Consider the following 17,480-nt stretch of genomic DNA (forward strand, 5'->3'; position numbering starts at 1 on the left):
ATATAGGGAGAGTAGAGGGGCTAACAAGGCTGGAACCTTTGACTCCAAAGGGGGGAGGGGGTATTTTAAAATAGAGGGATTAGTTAGGTTTTTTTTCCTTTGTGTACGTGGTCTGATTTCTTCTTTTGTTTCTGTTTTTCTCTCTCTCCTCTTTTCACTTTTTTTGGTGTTTTTATGGATTTTTGTATGTTAGAAATTATTATAATAAAAAATGATGCATCAATTCATGCAACTGGGCACACAGTGAGATATCCAAGAATAAACTTAATAAATTTGCATTTTTAACAGTGCAAGATAAAATAAAACATAACTCCAAAAGAACTTGTAACACAAAAACACATAAATCATAAACTCAAAAATCTAATCTGTTTCCATGTACACTAGATGGAGATTTTTTAAGGTGTTAAGTTACTACTGTGTCAATCATTAAAAATGAAACCACAGGAATATCAACAGTCAGTCAAACTAAGGGTGGATGATTCGGTAGGTCTGTGTAGCCAATGAAACATTCCAGAGAGCTTTAAAACTTGCACATTACTTTGTTGGTCTCAGTAAAGATACAGCCATGCTGGATCTTCTTGCAGGCTGCATCATGGCACGGAGACAGCATTGGTTGCCCTGCAAGATGACATCTCTCCGCAGTCCTGGATCCTGTCAACCAGAGTATCCTCCTGGAGAGGCTGTTGGAGTGGCCTTGCTCTGTCCTGGCTCCAGGCCTTCTTTGAGGATTGTTCCCAGGAAGTGCAACTAGGGGAGAGGGTTGATATCCACCCCTTTAACTTTCACTTGTGGAGTCCCTCGGGTCAATCATCTCCTTGTTACCATTTAATATCTATATGAGGCCTCGGCAGTAGGCCTCCTCATCAGGGGTTTTGTGTCACAAATATGTTGACATGCAATACTTTCTCTCCTTCCCACCCCTCTGCATTGGATGCTGTCTCGTCCCCTGAGCGATGGGAACAGACTGAGGTTGAACCCAGAAAAGACGAAGGTCCTTTGGGTGGATTCCCCTCATTAGCTGCTCTCTCTGCTAAGGATGAGGTATGCATCTTGGGCATTATTCTGGACCCAGCACTGTCAGTGGACATCCAGGTAATGTCTACGGTCTCACCCGCCTACTGTCATCTTGGGTGGATTGTGCAGCTGCGCCTCCACCGGGACTCCAAATCCCTCACCCGTTGCTCACGCACTGCTAGTCTCAAGAATAGACTACTGTAATGCTCTCTATGTGGGCCTTCCAGTGAAGCTGATGCAGATCCTTGAACAGGTCCAGAATATGGTGGCTGGGTTACTGAGCCGAGTTGGGAAACACCAACACATTTTTCCAGCTCTGGCCACCTTACTCTGGTCACCCATCTGCTTCCATGCTAGCTTCAAGGTGATGGTTCTAACATATACAGCCCTAAATTGTTCGGGACCTCGGGACCTGGTAGAAGGCCTTCTGGTTAGATAGGCAGTGTGTCAATCAAATCAATAAATAAAATATTTCTCCAAATTTTTTCAACTAACAAGAAAAGCAGATTGGATTTCTCTAACTCAACAGGTTTGTGCTTCTGCGTGTCTGGTGTCTGAAGTTCCAAGATGGAACTCCCTTTCAGGAGAAAGGCAGACTATAAATAAAACAAACAAATGAAAAAGATGCTTGCCAGACAACAAGGAAGAGGGGGAAACAATAGAGCATTCTCAATTCACCTTGTTATATTCTAACACACACTTTTCATTGTTCTACCACAGAAAGTAGGGAAGCTTTCCCTTTTCTCCTCTACTTCTGAAGTACAATTAAAGGAAATGTGTTTAATATGAAAATATAATTAAATTAATTCTATTAAATCAAGATGGCAAACCCACTTTTTAAACCATGCAGTTAAAATAAGGACAAACAAGCAGTACAAAGTACAGTACATCTCTAAAGTCTGAGTCATTCCTGAATCACCATGCCATCATCCGTTTACTAAACCACTGCACCATTAACAGACAATTTACTAAGGAATATCCCTGTTAGGGATTGGCCCCAATCCCTCTGCTGACGAAACTGGGCTCTCCACCTCTCTGAGAGTTGGGGTGAGATTCCCGTCGAGCACTTCACCTGCGAACTGGAGAGTAGGCAGTGGTGATGCAGATGATACCTTGGAAGCTGCAGGTGTAACCAAGGCTGGGTGGGGTTTTATGGAGGTGATGGAGGACTCTCGGGTGGATGCTATCGACCGGCAGGCGTTCAAGGCCCAAGAGGATTTGGCATTATTGGAACACTCGACAACCAGCTTGGAAAACTATCCATTGCAGAACTCCAGATACTGGGCATGGGGAAGACTTTTTGGGTGCCGCGAGAGGAAGCGGCCCGAGTACACCCCGACAAGGTGAGGTGAGAAGGCTGGAGGACCAGTGATGACTCTGTTGCTGGCAGAGGAAACAGCCACAGGCAAGCAGCTCTTCAGCTGCTGGGACTGGAAATCGCCGGGCTGGTGGAACAGAGGGAAACCATCCCCTAGAGGGGACCGCTTCTACAGGTGATGGGCCCAGTATCTAGTTGCACTGTAGATCCTCCTCATCAGGCAGGGGCAGTTAAATTGTCAGGAACATGTGATCCTCACAACTGTCACAAACTCCTCACTCTGTGACAGTTGTGAGGATCACATTGTTAAGTGCCTGCCTGGTGCAACTGTTGCGGACATCATGTCTCCTCTGGATCAGGCAGCAGTGGTGGTGCATGTCGGCACCAAAGACATGGGGAAATGGAGCCACGAGGCCTGGAGGTGAAATTTAGTTTGCTAGGGAAGAAGCTCATAGCCAGGACCTCAATGGTAGTGTTCTCGGAAGTCCTCCCTCTTCCACGCGCAGGGCCAGCTGGGGCAGGTGGAGCTCAGGGGTCTCAACACGTGGATGAGACAGTTGTGTCAGGAGGAGGCATTTATATTTATTATGCTGGGAAATATTTTGGGACAAGCTGGGTCTCTACAAGAGGGATGGGCTTCACTTGAACAAACAAGGAACCAGACTGCTATTGCATATCATTAAAAAGTTGGCAGAGCAGCTTTTAAACTGAATCCTAGGGAAAAGCTGACTGATACCGAGCAGTGTCTAGGTCGGGACTCCTCATTCCAGTGGAATTAGTGTGGAGAGGGTTGTTGTTTCGTTGTTAAATCATGTCCGAATCTTCATGTCCCCATGGACCAGAGCATGCCAGGCCAGATTGAGAGGGTAGAGAACCACAAAGTGAGGACAGTGTAGGGATTAGGATTTGGAGCATGATGGTACGTGAGAGTTGGTCCACTGGAAGAAGCTGTGGGATAAAAAAGTAACATACAAACAGCCCTTCTTGGGGGACACCCTAAGCAGGTGCTTATATGCAAATGCCCGAAGCATCTGAGCAAAGATGAGAGAGCTGAAACATTTAGTGGCTAGAGTTAACATTGAAATAGTGGCCTTAATGGAAGCCTGGTGGAATTCAGAGAACAAGGGGGACACGTCTATCCCAGGCTATAAACTCTGTAGGAGGGAGAGGGAAGGGTGTGTCGGAGGTGGGGTGGCCCCTTATATGTCAAAGAAGAGGTAGAATCCAGCAGAATGGAGATGGATGGTGGGTCTGACTCCATCATAGAATCACTGTGGGTTAAGCTACCATGCCCAAGGAGCGATGTGATAGTGGGAGGGGGTTTCTGTCATCCTCCAGATCAAAAACTTGAGGGGGACCTTGAAATCAGCAGCCAAATCAGGAAGGGGGTCCAAGAGGGACAGGATTTTAATCATGAGGGACTTCATTTATCCTCACATTGACTGAGGCAATGTGTGCTCAGGTCAAGAAAGAGAGACCGGATTTCTTGACATGCGAAATGACTGTGCCTTGGAGCAACTTCTCATGGAGCCCACCAGAGGACAGGTGACTCAGGACCTGGTAAGGGTCATGAATGTCACTGAGCTGCTAGGAAATACTAACCATGCCACAATCTCTTTCACCATGCATGTTGGGGAGGGGTGGCAAGCAAATCTGACAGAAAAACCCTTGATTTTTGAACGGCGGGCATCCCTCTGATACAAAAACTAGTTACAAAAAAGTTGAAAGGGAAGGTAAAAAGAATCCAATCTCTCCAGAGCACATGGAGCCTGTTTAAAACAATGGCAGTAGAAGCCCAAGGAAGTGTTTACCACAATGAAAAAAGGCCTCAACTAAGTCCAAGAGGGTACCAGCATGGTTAACAAGCAGAATTAGAGAAGGTTTAAAGTGCAAGGACGGGTCCTTCTATAAATGGAAATCCTTCCCAAATTGTTGTTCTTGTTTAGTCATTTAGTCGTGCCCGACTCTTTGTGACCCCATGGACCAGAGCATGCCAGGCCCTCCTGTCTTCCACTGCCTCCCGGAGTTGGGTCAGATTCATGTTGGTTGCTTCGGTGACACTGTCCAGCCATCTCATCCTCGTTCGTCCCCTTCTCCTCTTGCCGTCACACTTTCCCAACATCAGCGTCTTTTCCAGGGAGTCTTCTCTTCTCATGAGATGGCCAAAGTACTGGAGCCTTAGCTTCAGGATCTTTCCCTCCAGTGAGCACTCAGATTTTATTTCCTTCAGAATGCATAGGTTTTTTCTCCTTGCAGTCCAGGGGCCTCTCTCCTCCAGCACCACAATTCAAAAGCATCAATTCTTCGGCGGTCAGTTTTCTTTATGGTCCAGCTCTCACCTCCATATATTGCTATTTTAAAACCTTCCCAAATTAGGGTGGGTGGGTGGAAGGAACACAAACTCTGGCAAAAGAAATGTAAGAAGGTGAGACAGAAGGCAAAGAAAGACTTTGAGGGACATATGGCCAGCAAAATAAAGGGGAATAAGAAGAGCTTCTTTAAATATGTTAGAAGCAGAAAACCTGCCAGAGAGCAGCTGGCCCTCAGGATGGTGTGGGAGGTAAAGGGGGACTTGGAGATGGCAGAGAAATTAAATGAGTTTTTCATATCTAACTTCACAACAGAAGACCTTGGGCAGATTCCACTGCCTGAACGGCCCTTCCTAACTAATTAATTAAATCAGATACAGATTAAAAGAGAGGATGTCTTAGACCTAATCGATAAATTGAAGATCAATAAGTCACATGACCTAGATGGCATCCACCCAAGGGTTATGATGGAACTGAGAAATGAAGTTGCTGATCTATTAAAATATAGAACTTGTCCCTTAAAACGGCCACAGGGCCAGAGAAGTGGAGGAAAGCACATGTCATGTCAATCTTTTAAAAGGGAAGAAGGGGGGACCCAGGAAACTGCACGCCAGTTAGCCTAATGCAGTGGTTGGGAAACAGGGGTAAATTACCCCAAATGGGGTAAAAGGGAAAATCCTGGGGGTAATGAGCAGAGTGCTACCCCCTCTCACTCCCACCCCCACCCTCTGCAGCCAAACCTTAAATTGTAAGCCACCTCTCCCTGTTACTTCCTTGGTTGCAGCAGGGGACTTGTAAATCCTCCGTTCTTTCAGAGATCAGAGATAAGCCTGCTTGATTGGTTACAGCTGTGGATTAGCCCCGGGCAATCAATCAGTCCAGGGCTTCTGAACGACTGCTTCCTCCGGAAATGACTGCAAGAAAGCAGAAGGAGGGAAAGGATCAAGTTAAAGAGGGAAGGAAGGTGCGAGAGACTGAGGGCTTCATCAACCTTATTTAAATGTATGGAGAAAATGGAGGGAGGGAGGATGGGTCGGTGGATGTGTGTGTGTGTGTGTGTGTGTGTGTGTGTGTGTGTGTGTGTGTGTGTGTGTGTGTGTGTGTGTGTGTGAGAGAGAGAGAGAGAGAGAGAGAGAGAGAGTGACTCAAAACTATGAAAAAGAACAGGCAAGCAAAAGAGAAAGCTTGAATTAAGGAGGGGGGGAAGGGTGGCTTTTAAAGGTGTTGTTTAGGTTTATCATTGTTTTCCTCCCAAGAAGCAGGCGTCTTTTAATTTCGTGGCTGCTGTCTCTATCTGCAGTGATCATGGAGCCCAAGAAAGTAAAATCTGTCACTGCCTCCATATCTTCCCCTTCTATTTGCCAGGAGGTGATGGGACCAGTGGGCATGATCTTAGTTGTTTTGATGTTGAGCTTCAGACCATTTTTTGCGCTCTCCTCTTTCACCCTCATTAAGAGGTTCTTTAAGTCCTCCTCACATTCTGCCCTGCTTTTGCATAGTCAATGAAGCAGAAGTAGATGTTTTTCTGGAACTCTCTGGCATAATCCAGCACATGTTAGCAATTTGGTCTCTAGTTCCTCTGCCCCTTCAAAATCCAGCTTGTACTTCTGGGAGTTCTTGGTCCACATACTGCTGAAAGCCTGCCTTGGAGGATTTTGAGCATAACCTTGCAAGCGTGTGAAATGAATGCGATTGTACGGTAGTTGGAGCATTCTTTGGTACTGCCCTTCTTTGGGATTGGGATGCAGACTGATCTTTTCCAATCGTCTGGCCACTGCTGAGTTTTCCATTGATGATGATTAAAAAAGAACATTGGTCCTTTGATATTGGGCTGTGGCACCAGGGTGGGTGACATGACCTTTAGCCTGGTTTGTTCCTTTTTGCACACCGCACATAGAATGATTGAAGTGGTAGGGAAAGCCCCCCACAACTCTGCGTTGGCTGTATCTAGCAAGCATGTCATTGCTAGCACCACTCTGGCAGCCATTGATGATGATTAAATCCTCTGCGAGTTAGCAAACATTTAATGCAACATGCTAAGCATGTTGGACACATTACCACTCCCTATACCACACAATGGCTGGAGTGCAATGTGTTCAACAAACTACTGTCAAATCAGAGGCACCATCTGTGTCCCACAGCACAGAAATCCTGGGGGTGGGGGTTTAGGGAGCATCCCAGGTAAAAATCATGCAGATCCAAGAGAATCCACGCTGAATGACCTGTGTTTTTAGTGCACATGCAAAGCCATGTACGGAAGAAGCACAGATGGGAACTGCCATCTGACCAAGGTTTGGAGGGGATCCTATATTATAGGAATTGGAACTTACCCGTTTCTGTTCCAAAGCCCCAACCAAACTCATTTTCAATGGAAATGGACAAAGAGGCAAACCGAGAGGCCAGGTGGGAGTTCCTGGTGCTGAACGGAGCTGGGAAGAAAAGGAGGGGGGGGAAGAGCCCAGCGATTTCTGGGCAAAGGAGCCCCGGATCCCTTCCCTCGAACTCCGGAGGGACCCACGGATGCCGGGGCTGGAGAAGCCAAACCTCTTCATGGTGCTAAGGATGCTTCCCAGATCCTCTTTTGAGAGACCATGAAACTCAGGGTTAAAAGCACAGAGTCGGTATTCCTAGAACGGATCTTGGAAGAGGGAGCGGCATCAGTCCCCATAGAAACGGTCCCATTTGAAAAAGCGTCCCTTCCGGTCCTCTTCTTTTTCTTCCGGACAGAAAGCGGGGCTTCGGCTGCTGGAAAGGCTGCCTGGGATCCGAGGAGCCCCTTGCAAGGAGGAGGGAGGGTGAGTCGGGGTTGGAGGGGGGGAGGGAACTGGGGGAGACTGGGAGGGAGGGTAGGGGCGGGAGGGGGAGAGAAGGGCCCCCCAATTCCGAGGCCAGCCGAGGGAAGGGAAGCCCCCCCAAAGCCCGGGCAGGAGAGGCAGCCGGAGGGGAGCCCCCAAGCAAGGGCTATTTGCGGCCCAAGCCTTTCTGCTGCCTGAAGGGCCACATCCACCCCCCTCCTTCCACCTCTCGTGCCCACAAAAGGGCTGATCCTGCACCTTCCGAGCCACTTCCAGGGGGGGAGAGAAGGTTCCCCTGTTTGGCTCCCTTGGAGGGCGAAAGGGTGGCGCTTGGTGGGCCCCCCATTTAATGGAGGACACCTTCAGCCAACAACTCATTAGATCCCGAAACTCTGGGATTCCCTCGCCTGGGATACGAGGCTGGTTCCCTCTTGGCTGACCTTCCACGCGGGGATGAAGGCCATCCTCTCCAGGCAGGCTTTCCTTGAGGGACTGACTGGTCGTCTGAGAGGGAACTTTGAAGGGATTCTTATGGCTTTGAAATGTCTTTTTAGTCTTGGTTTTATTTACAATGTTTAATCTAGTTTTTCTTTCATTTTTAAAAGGTATCTGGATGCATACTGTTTTTCCTTCTAAATATGGGTTGGATATAATTATTTTAAATAAGTAAATAAATAAAATAATAAGTAAATGCGGGAGGGAAATTATGAACTCTCCATGTACAGGATACTAGTCAGACATGCGAAGAGGAGGAGAGCAGTGAACACCAGATGGTGAGTGGGGGAGATGGCCGGGGGAGGAGGGAAACAAACAGCATCTGTGGTGCCCTTCCAACAGACTGACACAAACCTCTGAACGAAGGTTCTTGCCCATCTCTAATTTCACCCCGTCCTCTTTCCACTGAAACATGTCTTGTTCCACCAGTGTTTACAGCAGAAGCTTTCAATCATTCAAGGATTTACTGTGAACTTGGGCAGGGCGAGACATTTGTGATACCAGATCTGGGAACAACAATTTGATGAAGACTAGATATTTCTGTTATTGATTAACACAAATTGCTGTCGGTTGGTTGGTAAGAAAGAAATACCAATTCTTGTGGAGGAACTGCCACTGATACAAAGTTTTAAGCAGGGAAGAAATCACATCCAGTCTTTGACCGTTGGTTTCAGTGAAAGCTATTTGACATTTGTGGATGTGGATAGTCTTGTGAAACTGCACTCCACCTCCTCTCTCATTGTTTAGTCGTGTCTGACCCTTCGTGACCCCATGGTCCAGAGCACGCCAGGCCCTCCTATCTTCCACTGCCTCCCGGAGTTGGATCAAATTCATGTTGGTTGCTTCGCTAACACTTTCCAACCATCTCATCCTCTGTCGTCCCCTTCTCTTGCCTTCACACTTTCCCAACATCAAGGCCTTTTCCAAGGAGTCTTCTCTTCTCATGAGATGGCCAAAGTATTGGAGCCTCAGCTTCAGGATCTGTCCTTCCAGTGAGCACTCAGGGTTGATTTCCTTCAGAATGGATAGGTTTGTTCTCCTTGCAGTCTAGGGGGCTCTCAAGAGCCTCCTCCAGTCATAAATACTGGGAGGCCCTCTATAACAACACTCAGTGCTACAGGAGGTCTCATAGCTACACAGGAAGACTGACCATACTGTCATCTCCCTACTGGAATTACGTGCAATGTACTGTTGGCCCATAGACAAGCTGTTGGGATGTTAGCAATAGGCAGAGTTGTTCAGTTAAGGTTAAAATCCACTAACTTCTTGTGTCTTGGCACAGAAAGGTTCTGCCATAGAAACATGGGAGGAATGATTCCCATCATAAAAGGTGAGGTGCCGTTTGGTTGTTCTGTCTATGAACTCAAAGGCAGCACTGCAGGAATCCGTGCTCTGCCTTCTTGTCTGAGTTGGCAGCTGGCGGAGGGGGGAGGCATGCACTCCTGCTGGGAGTGGTTGCACATGTGAAGAGGAGGAGGAGAGCAGCACGTGCTGGTTGTTGAGTCTTACATAGTTAACAATAAAATGTTAATAAATATAAACATAACAAGATACATAAACTCCAATACAGATTAATGACAGTGTATAAGATACAAACCAAGCTTTTAGATTATTTGCTTCTTGTTTGGTCTGTACCAACTCCAACGTTAATCCAAAGTGCAAATGCAAAAGGGATGGTATATATTCTCAGCTGGCAGACGAGTCAGGAACAGTGAGATAATCAGCAAGGCAGTGGGGGCTGGCAATAGTAAGTGTAAGAATTCTGTTTCTTCATTTAGCCCAAAACGGACTGGAGTGTTCAACCTCAATATCTAATCTCCTTCCTCAGTAAGGACCTCTCATGCTTAACAAGAACCATATCCTCAACCCAAAATATTAAATCTTTTATTGTGTGGTTGAATTCTTAGAACTGACTGAAGAGAGGACTACCCAGACTTCTATTTATTAAATTAGATGTTCTCCTATCTCCTATCCTATGTTTTAAGGGGCCTAGAGGTCTTCCCTATATACAATTTGTTGCAAGGATACATATGGTATAGATCACTCCTTTAGTATTGCAGTTGGTGAGTTTCTTCCGATTTATATCTTGCCATTCTGTGGATCTTTAAATTCTGTCACTGTGGGAGGGGAAGAACCAGGTAGAATGCTTGGAATTAGTGGTGGTACTTTGTCTTTAAATTCAATCTTGACTAACTTGAATGATACCTTTACTGCCTCCTGAGACCCTTTTATACTTTCTAAGATGTGTCAATGCCTCTTTATGCATTTCTGCAGTTTGTTAGTGACATGATCATATGTCAGAACACAGTTAACATGATTTTTGGATTCTTTGTTTAGAATATCATTGTGTCTGGTATTATTCAGCTTGGCAAAACTATTATCTATGACCTCATGTGGTTAGCCTCTGTCCCTTAACTGATTTCTCAGTATTGGCGATTCCTGCTCAACGTCCTCCTTCTTGATGTAGTTCCTTTTCATTCTTAAAAACTGACCATATGAGAAATTTTGACATAGAGATCTAGGATGAGAGCTATCAAAGGGAGTGGCCATGGGATTGCCATGACCCCAAAAGTACCCAACTTATGTATTTAGTCCTTCGAAGTTATGATGCATTATGGAAATCACCTTTTGAAGAGAATTAAATAAAATGATTTAGATACATAGATTATGTCTTCGTGATTTGGGGACCCAGGCATAGTAGCCTGGATAGCAACATTAAATTTTACACTAATTATAAATATGACAAGATATATTTCTTAGACTGAAGATTTAAATACCGTATTTTTCGCACCATAAGACACACTTTTTTCCCACAAAACGGGGGTGGAAAGTCTGTGTGTCTTATGGAGCGAAGAAAACAGATTATATTTTCCTGTTTTCTTCTCCTAAAAAAATTGGTGCGTCTTATGGAACGGTGCGTCTTATGGTGCGAAAAATACGGCAGTTTGCTTTAAAAAACAATCCCTGTAGAATCTTATTTGTTTTCAAACTGCTCTTCAATGTGATTTTCTGTGGTTGGAAAAGGAGATACCTAAATTGGTGATGGTTTATTGCTATTTAGAGACACGAGTTCATGGAAGATGTTTTCGGGAATTCAAGGTAGGGTTAACCTGACATTCGCCGGGTAGGTGGGACTCATCAGCCTTGGGAGGCAGCCCATCTAGGAAAAGAAAAACTCTGATTTGAAACCTCCACTGCCTTGTGGCCATATCCACTGATGGAAAAGGCTTCAGGAGTCAACTTTGAGGAAAAATCCGGGGCCAGAGTCCTGGAGGCAGTTTGTGCCATTCTGTCAACTCCTGCGACGTCGCTGGAACCAGTTGTATTGGCTCTTGCCTTTCCACTGGACTATTTCAATGACGTGGAGAGGGGGAATTTGCTGGCTGGGTAATAGCCTATCCTCCATATTATTTTACCCAGGCTTCGTGCCCTGGAGAGAACACTCCAGCTTCGCATACAGCGTCAAACCAACATGGAAAGGAATTGAAACTCTCGAATTGGCCTCCTTAGCCACACTAGATGCTGTTCCAACTCCTCCGTACAGAGCACGTTACCATAGTCTCTCGAGACTGAAGGATGCGTACACTATGCTATGTAAAGGATTCCGTTTGAAGCAGAGCTTTATCCTGTTCTAGTCAGGAAACTCCTAGCTGGCAAAATATGCAAGAACCGTCACCTGCTAAAGCACTCTTCCTGAATAAGCAGGGAATATTTGTATGAGATTATTTTTCGAAACTACAGTAACTGAATGTAAAATAATGACTACAAGAAACTAAAATACAAGTGCGGGTTTCATAAGATTGTGTAGCTGTTATGAACAGATGCACTGCTTTGATTGCTGCCTAACCTTTTAAAAGCCAAGCAATAGTTGCCTGAAGATTTCTTCCACATCAAAAGGCTTTACATCCGTAAAAACTTAATATTAAGGCAGAAAAGCATTTATTTATTTATTTATTTTATTTATATGCTGCACACTCTACCCAAAGGTCTCTGGGCGGCTTATAACAATACTGTAAATTGTAAAGTATAAAAGAAGTTTAAAGTATAGTATAAAGTATAAAAAAAGTCAGGGGAAAGGCTTATCTTTTGGCTAAAGGTGAGGAATGAATCTGAATAGTTAGAAAGGGATCAAGGAAAAAGGGAAGATGGTTCCATTTCTCAGTCTCTGACAGTCTGAAGCCCTTTGGTCTGTGCCTTGCAGGTGAACGGGCAACCCCACATGCCTTTCTCCCATCTCGGCCTTAGGATCCTTCTGTCTTTCCTTTTCAAGGTGAGACTTGGTTGGTTCCCTTTGTGGCACTTTTTTGGTCTGGCACATGCTCACTTGGGAGTGTCATATCGTCTGTTAAGGAACTTATTGGCTCAGCAGGACGAGGGTGGTTCGAGGACTGCATTGGAAGTATTGTTGAGTACAGAATAAAAGGACAGACCAATAATACTTCTCGTATATTGTTGTTGTTGTTGTTGTTGTTGTTGTTGTTATGATGTTGTTGTTGTTGTTGTTGTTGTTGTTGTTGTGTTGTTTAGTCGTGTCCGAGTCTTTGTGACCCCATGGACCAGAGCACGCCAGGCCCTCCTGTCTTCCACTGCCTCCCGGCAGTTGGGTCAAATTCATGTTGGTAGCTTTGATGACACTGTCCATCCATCTCATCCTCTGTCGTCCCTTTCTCCTCTTGCCTTCACACTTTCCCAACATCAGGTTCTTTTCCAGGGAGTCGTCTCATGAGATGGCCAAAGTATTAGAGCCTCAGCTTCAGGATGTGTCCTTCCAATGAGCACTCAGGGTTGATTTGATTGATAGGTTTGTTCTCCTTGCAGTCCAGGGGACTCTCAAGAGTCTCCTCCAGCACCACAATTCAAAAGCATCAATTCTTCGGCAGTCACTTCAGCTCTGGTCCAGCTCTTACTTCCATACATCACTACTGGAAAAACAACAGCTTTGAGTATGTGGACCTTTGTTGACAAGGTGATGTCTCTGCTTTTTAAGATGCTGTCTAGGTTTGTCATCGCTTTCCTCCCAAGAAGCAGGAGTCTTTTAATTTCGTGGCTGCTGTCATCATCTGCAGAAATCATGGAGCACAGAAAAATAAAATCTGTCACTGCTTCCATATCTTCCCCTTTTTTTTTGACAGGAGGTGATGAGACCAGTGGCCATGAACTTAGTTTTTGATGTTGAGCTTCAGACCTTTTTTTGAACTCATTTCTTTCACCCTCATTAACAGGTTCTTTAATTCCTCCTCACTTTTTGCCATCAGAATGGTATCATCTGCATATCTGAGGCTGTTGATATTTTTCTAGCAATCTTAATTCCGGTTTGGGATTCATCTAGTCCAGCCTTTCGCATGATATATTCTGCATATAAGTTAAATAAGGAGGGAGACTGTATACTTTTTCATACACCTTTCCCAATTTTGAACCAATATATATATATTTTCTCAGGACATAGATAAGGTGGATAGGCCCTCCCATTTCTTTAAGAACTTGCCATAGTTTGCTGTGGTCCAAACAGTCAAAAGCTTTTGTGTAGTCAATGAAGCAGAAGTAGATGTTTTACCGGAACTCTCTGTTTTTCTCCATAATGGAGGGCATGTTAGCTATTCAGTCTCTAGTTTGTCCACCCCTTTGGATACCAGCATATACTTCTGGGAATTCTCGGTCCACGCACTGCTGAAGCCTACCTTATAGGATTTTAGGCATAACTTTGCTAGAGTGTGAAATGAAAAGTGACTGGTAGCCCTTAGTAAAATATTCCCTCCCAATATTAAGTTGAAACCTACAATATGAGATCCACCAACTTCTCTTCAGTTGTTCCTTGGGACTGAGGAGGTTATCTTTATTAATCCTATGAAGAAGGCCTTCTTTCTTTTCCATTTTTAGAGTCCAGTGACCTTTGAGGAGGTGGCCGTGTACTTCACCCAGGAGGAATGGGCACTGCTGGATCCTGACCAGAGGGCCCTCCACCAGGAGGTCATGGAGGAGAACTGGCAAACGGTCTCCTCTCTTGGTAAGGCTCTCTTCTTGTCTGGTTGATGTTAATCTCCATCGTTACCAGTGCAATAATGACTAGCAACAATAACAGCAACAATAGTGCTTCCATACTAGGATGGTGTCCGAACTCAATTTAGCCACTGCAGTGTTGGCAAATTTATTGCTTACAAGTGATCCCATGGAAAATAAAGCCATCAAGAAGAATATTAAGTTAAAAGAAAACCAATATTAAGATTTAAAGGTCCTCATACAGTCCTAATTCAGTATAAAGGCCTTGACCTGGACCTTATAAAGAGTATAATGTTGGTACCAGGTGTCCATGAAGGGAATCATGATGTTTCTCTTTGCTTTCTTAAATTAGTTTAGAGATGTGATGGAAAATTAAAAGGAGAAAAAAGGATAATGTATTATAGCACTTAAAAGACTGATTGTTTTGTCTTTCCATTAGAGATTTCCTTCCTGAATATCCACATCATAAGAAAACCCTTTTTTCCCTAAATCTGTTTATCTTTTCAACCATTTTTGCTTTTGTCCTTCTTTCCTGCAGCTAAATGTAGGGAGAAAAATGTATGCCCAAGAAATGAAAATACATTTGCACACAAATTAGAGTTTACAGGACACCGGAGAACCCACACAAAAGAAACCTGTACCCAAGAGAAGCCATACAAATGCATCATGTGTGGGAAACATTTTTCTCTAATGGTAGCAAAGACGGTTCACAGAAGGGTCCGCACTGAAAATAATTGCTTTTTCAGAAAAATCTCTGGGAAATGTTTAAACTGCAAGGAACGCTTTCTCAGCCATCGAAGAGTTTCCACAGGAGAGAAACTGCACAAATGCCAGAAATGTAGGAAATCTTTTGCACAGAATTCACAGCTTGTGCGTCATATGAAGTTCCACACAAGAGAGAAACCATACAAGTGTCAGGAGTGTGGGAAATGTTTTGCTCGGAATTCACAGCTTGAGAACCACAGAAGAATCCACACAGCAGAGAAACCATACAAATGCCAGGAGTGTGGGAAATGTTTTGCTCGGTATTCACAGCTTGTGAATCATATGTGGGTTCACATGGTAGAGAAACCCTACAAATGCCAGGAGTGTGGGAAATGTTTTCCTTGGAATTCACACCTTGTGCGTCATATGAGGATCCACAAAGGAGAGAAACCCTACAAATGCCAGGAGTGTGGGAAATGTTTTGCTCGGAATTCACATCTTGTGAGTCATATGCGGGTTCACACAGGAGAGAAACCATACAACTGCCAGGAATGTGGGAAATGTTTTGCTTGGAATTCACACCTTGTGCGTCATATGAGGATCCACAAAGGAGAGAAACCCTACAAATGCCAGGAGTGTGGGAAATGTTTCACTTGGAATTCACAGCTTGTGCGTCATATGAGAATCCACAAAGGAGAGAAACCCTACAAATGCCAGGGCTGTGGGAAATGTTTTGTTCTCAATTCACAGCTTGTGAGTCATATGCGGGTTCACACAGGAGAGAAACCATACAGATGCCAGGAGTGTGGGAAATGTTTTGCTCAGAATTCACACCTTGTGCGTCATATGAGGATCCACAAGGGAGAGAAACCTTACAAATGCCAGGAGTGTGAGAAATGTTTTGCTCGGAATTCACAGCTTGTGACTCATATGCGAGTTCACACTGGAGAGAAACCCTACATATGCCAGGAGTGTGGGAAATGTTTTGGTCGGAACTCTCAGCTTGTGAGACATAAGAGTGTCCACACAGGACAGAAACCATACAGATGCCAGGAGTGTGGGAAATGTTTCGCTCAGAATTCACATCTTGTACGTCATATGAGGATCCACAACTGAGAGAAACCCTACAATTGCCAGGAGTGTCGGAAATGTTTTGGTCGGTTCACACCTTGGTAATCATAAGAGTGTCCATAATGGAGATAAACCATACAGGTGCCAATGAGGAAAATGCTTTTCTCAAAATTCACAGCTTGTGAGTCGTATGAGGCTACATAGAGGAGAGAAACCGTGCAAATGCCAGCAATGTGGGAAATATTTTGTTCGGAACTCTTAGCTTGTGAGAGATAAGGACTCCACACTGGAGCTAAACCATAGAACTGTCAAGAGTGTGGGAAATGTTTCACTTGGAATTCACCGCTTGTGTGTCATATGAGGATCCACAAAACAGAGAAACGGTACAAACGCCAGGAGTGTGGAAAATGTTTTAGTGTCCTGAGTTTGGCTGTAGACGATCTGGAATCTGAGGGATTAATTACAGTGAGGAATATGCTGGGCAATTAAGAAGAATGGACAGCTGAATCACCACCAGATTCTCCTCCCCCAGTAGCTAGGGTGAGGGATAAGCTTCAGCAAAGACTCATGTCATGAGGGTCAGATGCACGAACAAATGCTTCCCACAGGAACATCAGGTCAAACAGTCCTGAGTTTTAACAGGATGGAAGGCTTCTAGGGGTTTGATGACTGCTTTTGCTGTATAATCTGCACCTAGAAGACTTGGAAGCTTGTGGAAGCAAGAATTCAGTACCCTGGCTGGCACCCACACTCCTGCTTATCTTGGACCTTGTTCTCTGGACCCTTGGCTTTGTACTCTTATTTGTGACTACAGTTTGTGTTTTGTCTTTTGCAATTTGGTATCTGCTTTGCATCTTCTGGACGTCTCATATTGGACTGGCTTATTAGACTTTTGCCTGTTGAAACCCCGGGAACGTGACATTTGGTCAGAATTCACAACTTGTGAGTCATAAGAGTGCCCACACTGGAGAGAAATCACAGAAATGCTAGGAGTGTGGGAAATGTTTTGCAGACAGCTCAACTCCTGTGAGGCATGACGGGGATCCGGACAGGAGAGAAACCATACAAATGTCAGGAGTATGGGAAACGTTTTGTTGACAGTTCAGAGCTTGTGAGTAATCAGTGTCTCGACACTGGAGAGAAACCATACAAATGCTAGGAGTGTGGCAAGTGTTTTGGCCATATCCCTGTTCTTTTGAAGCATAAAGGAATTCACACATGGAGGAACACCTGGCTCAGTTTATTCATTTATTTATTTATTAATTTAAAATATTTCTACACCACCTTTCTCCTTGAAAAGGACCCAAGGCAGCTTTATAACAGTCTAAGACAGTATTCAGAGTATGGAACAATGAGTGTACAACATTGGTTAACATCATTAAAACATGCTATTTAGAGCCAAAAATAAATATAAAAAGCCAACTAATTAAAAGGCAATTTTAAAGCTAAGAATTATAAGTCTTGTTGTTGTTGTTTAGTGTCTGTCTCTTCGTGACCGCTTGGACCAGAGCACACCAGGCCATCCTGTCTTACACTGCCTCCAGGAGGTGGGTCAAATATTTAAAAGAAAGGCAAAAAGTCACTTTGAGAACTGGAAAACCCGAAAATGGAAAGCACAGAAACAGTCCATCTAAAAATAACATACCAGTGGCTGGACTACTGAGGGAAGGCTTGCCTGAAGAGGAAGGTCTTTTCTTATTGATGGAAGGATATCAAAGATGGGGCCAGCATGGCCTCCTGTGGGAGGGAGTTCCAAAGTCTGGGAGCAGCCACAGA

The 17,480-nt window shown here is 44.6% G+C and overlaps 2 protein-coding genes across 3 annotated transcripts in view; both read left to right on the forward strand.

Annotated features, from left to right (window-relative positions):
• The first annotated feature begins 639 nt into the window (after positions 1-639).
• LOC110071186 (uncharacterized) lies at positions 640-17,156 on the forward strand. Of its 2 annotated transcripts, none has more exons than XM_078388284.1 (3): positions 640-7,436; positions 13,809-13,935; positions 14,467-17,156. In XM_078388284.1, the coding sequence occupies exons 1-3, from the start codon at positions 7,233-7,235 to the stop codon at positions 15,747-15,749; spliced, it is 1,614 nt and encodes a 537-aa protein (XP_078244410.1). In that variant the 5' UTR covers positions 640-7,232; the 3' UTR covers positions 15,750-17,156. The 2 variants fall into 2 exon arrangements, with proteins under 2 accessions (XP_078244410.1, XP_072844501.2); XM_072988400.2 differs by lacking the exon at positions 640-7,436 and adding an exon at positions 7,519-8,209.
• LOC140703981 (uncharacterized) overlaps positions 7,390-17,480 on the forward strand; it is an 84,122-nt gene continuing 74,031 nt past the window's right edge. The window contains exon 1 of the mRNA XM_078388262.1: positions 7,390-7,436. The gene's annotated coding sequence lies outside the window, so the exon portion shown is untranslated. The remainder of the gene's footprint in view (positions 7,437-17,480) is intronic.

Source organism: Pogona vitticeps, chromosome 2, assembly GCF_051106095.1.
Source record: "Pogona vitticeps strain Pit_001003342236 chromosome 2, PviZW2.1, whole genome shotgun sequence".
Taxonomy (NCBI): domain Eukaryota; kingdom Metazoa; phylum Chordata; class Lepidosauria; order Squamata; family Agamidae; genus Pogona; species Pogona vitticeps.